The following is a 5,000-nucleotide window of genomic DNA, read 5'->3' as shown; positions in this document are numbered from 1 at the left end:
TTTTAATGTTGTTGCTAAATACTTAACTGATGAATTCTTCCAATTTACTGCTCATGATAATTCGGATTTGTGTTTTATTAGGGTTGTCATGCAGGAGTATGAGAAGACTATTGCAGATATGATAGGTAACTAACTACTTCTTTGTGTGGAACACTGGTAATCATGAGTAGCTGCTCTTGGCGTTTAGATCTGTAATTCGTGCAAAAAGCACTGCCAACATTCTGAACCTTTTTTTATGTAAAATTGTTATTACAACGGCTGCAAGTGATCGAACGTAGCATTTGAAAATGACACAACACTACTTTAAAATCGCTATATCGAAGACACTGCCATTCATTTCGAACTTTTGTTGTGGAAGGAGACATTGCTCCAAGCATTTGTGAAAATCAACACCAATTTGTTCATCACTATAAGATAACCATGTCTCCCTTAAGTTATCTCGCTTGATCAAGGGCCTGGTTTTTTTACCTTCCCAAACCTTTTTTCTATGGTCTGTAATAGGTGTATAATTTCTCCTCTTCTCTTTCCTCACAGAAAAAAATCAAAAGTCTCAGGATCATTATGACCATTCCACATCGGAAGTGGTCAAGGAGAGAGATCAGGTACAAACTAACAGCATTTCTGTTTGCTTTAGCATGTAGAGAGGAAATGACAAACCTGTGTTTTATTACCATATGACTGTCTTCTCTTACAGCTTCAATCCGACTTGACCGCGGTTGAAACGGCTTTCTCTGACCTCCATAGAAGATACGAAAAACTTAAAGGAGTTGTTGAGAATTTTAAAAAGGTATTGTTTCTTTTTTAGTATAGTTTGAAGCTTGATTTCCTTGCTAGCAGATGTCTCGTTTCCTTCGGGTTCTCTGGCCTGACGAGTACGGGTCAGGAAAAGAGACCTATGTCGATTTGATGTAACCGCCGTCTACGGCCTTGGGCAGCATTGTTTAAAACGCATGCCTCATGATATGTTTGCTGACTGTGACTTGAGCCCGCTGTGACCCGCGCATTCCTTTACAGCAAATTCCGCTGTTGTTAAATAAGCCCACACAACATGAAGTATCACGTGAGGATTCGGTCGCTAAGTAACCGCCGCGCATGCTCAACACAGTGAGTTTCTTTTCCCGTACTCGTCAGCCCAGCAGCGAACGCAAAAGAAAAGAGATCTCTGACTTATCAAGAGGTAACGATTCAACCCTAAACATCAGAGGTCATGTGTTCCTATACAACCTCTTGTTCCGCCCGATTGATTTATCATTTTGGGTGCAGGTGTATTGCGTTTTATCTTTATTGTTTCGTCCATTGCTCTACACATCCCGCGCCGAAAAAAAAAACCGGACGCAATTAATGAAATCCTCACTCAAAACTTTTCTCATTCTTGGCAATGGCTGACTTGCAAAATTATACGAAAATTCGAAGTTCAAATCCGAAACGTAGCTATTTGAGCATAAAAGTAAGTGTACAAAGGAAAACGAGATGTTGTAAAATCGAACGGAAAATTACTTGATTGTGTGAGTTAAAGGTGCAGAAACTAAAAAAAATCGTCGAAACTGGAAGTGTCCAGCTTAACGAAACGAAGCGACGCAAGAATTAACGGCGTAACGAGATCTTATGAGGTTCAGCTCTATATTAAAGGATCGTTAGGGAACTTTCCGAGTTGTTAGTTAAAGATTTTTACTGTATTGTAGAACGAAGAAATTCTCAAAAAAGCGACGACGGACTACCAGGAGAAGCTCAAGCGCTCGGAAGAAAAATATCGTCTTTTAAAGAAACACGCAGAAGAGAAAATAGAGAGGTTTGTATCAATGACCCTACTCGTTCCAAGTTGTGTGTATCGCTGGAATCCCCCTATCTTGGGTGGGACGGTCTTGGCATGATTTACTTTGGTAACCTTGTCCGTGTGATTCATGATGGATTATGGTGGCGAAGTAGTGATCATTTTCATTGGAAAAATGTAACAACGATGCATGATTGAAATTTGATAATAACTGTGACAAATAGCCGTATGAAAATTTGCTCGTAGAATTCCCATTCCAAACAATCCTCGAAATTCAGAGTTGAACACATCATGTAGTTGTTTTACGTAATGACAACAGAGGTGGGTTCATTGTCGACGTTGCGTTACTCTTAGATACTGTTATCAAGAAAAAAAAGAATAAGGTTGAGAAATATTGGATGTGGGAACGGACTTCGGAATGGCCGGTCGTGGAATGCGCAAGATTCTGTGGTGCACATGGTTGTGGATGCGCTTGACAAAATACGCGCTGTGATTGGCTAAATTGGCGGACCGTATTCTACAGTACCTCTTGACCTCGACTAGTTTCCTTTCTCGCGCGGCTGATTGCCACAGAGATATAATAAACATCTTACTAACCTCGTTTTCTGGGTCCTGTTTTTGCTCATTAAATATGCAAAATTTTGTTTATTTCCGGATCCTCGTTTTTTCCCTTTGATTTATGCGCTCGTAAATCAACGGAAAAAAATTCGGTCCGTAATTTTACGGTGCGGACCTACAAAACGAGATTAGTTAGAGGTATTTACTGCGGACTGCGGAGATTCTGAGGAAAACACTTGTGGTCCAAGCCTCAGTTTGTGTTAAACCAGAGATCGTCTAACCGTAGAATAGTACGATGATTTCGAGGAAGACGACGATCGTTTTCTAGACTGTTACATGATTTGAACTGCAGGGTCCGAAATTAACTTTTTTATATGGGCGCCAACTGGCAACTAGATAAACATTTTCAGTCGGCAGATGGCAAATTGTGGTTGCCAAAAATTTTCGCTTGAAAATGCACGTTTTGAACTTCTTTATGGATACCAGAAAGCAACGACCACGCGGTGTTGTGTGTGTCAAGCATTATTTTTCGCTTTCGAAAAGCGGACGTTTTGAAGAGAAAATGTATCCATCCTCGAATGTAATAAAGAAATCCATCTGCCCCTTAGTTTGTTGAAAATTTCAGCCACGGAAACACCAGTCACGTTCTGTCGCACACAAGCCGCCATGTTGTTACTGTGCTATATCCTTCGCACTAGTTTCTTGAATCTCTTTACTGAGTCGTTGTTTTTGCGTCTGCAATACGTATTTTATGAGAAACCGCTAAAAAACGTGGCGGATTGCGACGTTATGGAGGTAGTTAACGGAAAAAGTCCTTTCATTTTTATTTCAAAAACATCGGCAGGATAAAAAGTCAGACACCTGTTGGCAAACGGCTCTGAACTTAATGGTAGGTCGCTCACTGGCGACCAGTTGTTAAATTCTGGTCGCTAGTACTAAATTTTTTAGTCGCATTAGCGACCAGGAAGGCGCAATTTCGGACCCTGAACTGTTCTTCTCTTTTTTCAGTGCAAACGTCGAAATTGCAAGAGTACGGAAATCAAACGAGTCCGAAATAGCAGTCATGAAAGCTGCACTCAAGAAAGAACAAACTAAAACTGCCAGTTTAGAAATGAGTTTACAACAGAAGGTGAGTGCATGTAGCTGTTAAAGTTCTCGTAAACTCAAATATTTTTCATCTGCAATATTAATCTCCTCACCAAAAGCAAACACGTTTTACCATTCTTACATCAAAATTTTGCTTTTTATCTGCCGGGTAAGACGCGCAAAGTTTTTCAAAACTAGCAGTAGGGAGTTTAGGCAAGCGCGTTTTTGAGACGCGAACGGCAACCGGAAGTAAGCTGTTTTCACTTTTCACTTGTCCTTACACAACCACATTTACATTGCTGAGTATATTTCCCCATTAGAGATGATTAGTATAAAAATCTGGGAGACACCACTGTCCTGGCACGCGAAATGCTCTCTTCCGGTTACCGTCCGCGTCTCAAAAACGCGCGTGCTTAAGCTCCCTAGTAATTTGAACCCACGACCGTGATGTGAGAAGCATGGGTCTATTCTCGATATTACGTCACAAAACTTCTTTGAAAACAGGAATGCAAAACACTTTGTGACGTAAAATCGAGACTAGACCCATGCCTCTCACGTCACGGTCGAGGGTCCTAATTACTGCTAGTACGGCACAGAAGAAGTGAAATTCTGGGTAAAGGAGATTTATATTAGGAACGAAAAATATTTAAGTTGAGGTGCATGCCCTTTAACAATATCCACGGATACATTTTCTCATTGTACCTAAGTTGTTACTCAGACGTACGGAATATGAGAATAAAGAAAGTGATCACTGAATTCAGATAGGTTGATTTTAGAAATTCCTCAACTTAAGTCTTACTATAAGATCTTGATTCTTTTAATTCTCAGGTGTCTGAAAATGCAGAACTGACAGCCATATGTGACGAACTCATTAACAAAATGGGAGGACATCGATAGTAAGCGAGTGTAGACGGTGATATTCGTGAGAAATGCACTCAGTTTTCTTTAACTACGTCGACAAGGTGTGAAAATCTGTTATCTTACATTTATCTTTTCGGAACAACGCCTCACCAACAAGAACTTTCATCATAGCGACTGAGCATGTGATCAAAGAAAATAAATGCTTGAAGACAGGGATGATCTAATGAAGTCCTCGAAGCCTTGGCGTAGCTAAACTTGTATCCAATGCGTCACCTTAACTTTGCGCCAAGTTAAGCGGGAAGGTACGTGTGGTTGTCAAACAACCCATCTTGGTCACCAAATATGTATGATGCGTTCCGAACCACCAGAAATATGCGACAGCGAAGAAGAAGAAGAAGAAGATTGCTCACAAAAGAGTTAGTCTTTTCTGTCCTTTGTTTACCAGATACAGGAACGGTTAGAAAATGCATTAATATCAGTCATGTAGACTGGTTAAAACGTTACCACTTGAAAACTCGTTTTTTGCTGGACTTCTTTCATCTGGTACAGTCGTGAAATTCTTCTCTTAAAATCTCATTTCGTCAGTATTGAATTGAAATCTAGTAAACGAAAGGTGTGACGTTTGTAGCGTCATGCACCCAAGGTTATTTGATGGACTGAATAACCAAATCTTTCCCAAGTTTGCTGAGCTTTTTTCCCCCATTTGACTGGTTCAAATGTTTTT

The 5,000-nt window shown here is 40.3% G+C and overlaps 1 protein-coding gene across 4 annotated transcripts in view; it reads left to right on the top strand.

The window, feature by feature from the left end:
• The window catches only part of LOC138006516 (transforming acidic coiled-coil-containing protein 3-like), a 34,105-nt gene that overhangs the window by 29,008 nt on the left and 97 nt on the right, over positions 1 to 5,000 (top strand). For all 4 annotated transcript variants that reach the window (XM_068852884.1, XM_068852882.1, XM_068852881.1 and 1 more), the window contains 6 exons: positions 82 to 125; positions 535 to 602; positions 695 to 787; positions 1,683 to 1,789; positions 3,338 to 3,458; positions 4,244 to 5,000. The exon at positions 4,244 to 5,000 is cut by the window's right edge and continues 97 nt beyond it. In XM_068852884.1, the coding sequence (XP_068708985.1) occupies positions 82 to 125; positions 535 to 602; positions 695 to 787; positions 1,683 to 1,789; positions 3,338 to 3,458; positions 4,244 to 4,312 (502 nt within the window). In that variant the 3' untranslated portion in view covers positions 4,313 to 5,000. The remainder of the gene's footprint in view (positions 1 to 81; positions 126 to 534; positions 603 to 694; positions 788 to 1,682; positions 1,790 to 3,337; positions 3,459 to 4,243) is intronic.

The sequence above is a fragment of the Montipora foliosa genome, chromosome 6 (genome assembly GCF_036669935.1).
Source record: "Montipora foliosa isolate CH-2021 chromosome 6, ASM3666993v2, whole genome shotgun sequence".
In the NCBI taxonomy this organism is placed as follows: domain Eukaryota; kingdom Metazoa; phylum Cnidaria; class Anthozoa; order Scleractinia; family Acroporidae; genus Montipora; species Montipora foliosa.
The sequence above is the reverse complement of the archived record's forward strand: the minus strand, read 5'-3'. Positions and strand labels throughout refer to the sequence as shown.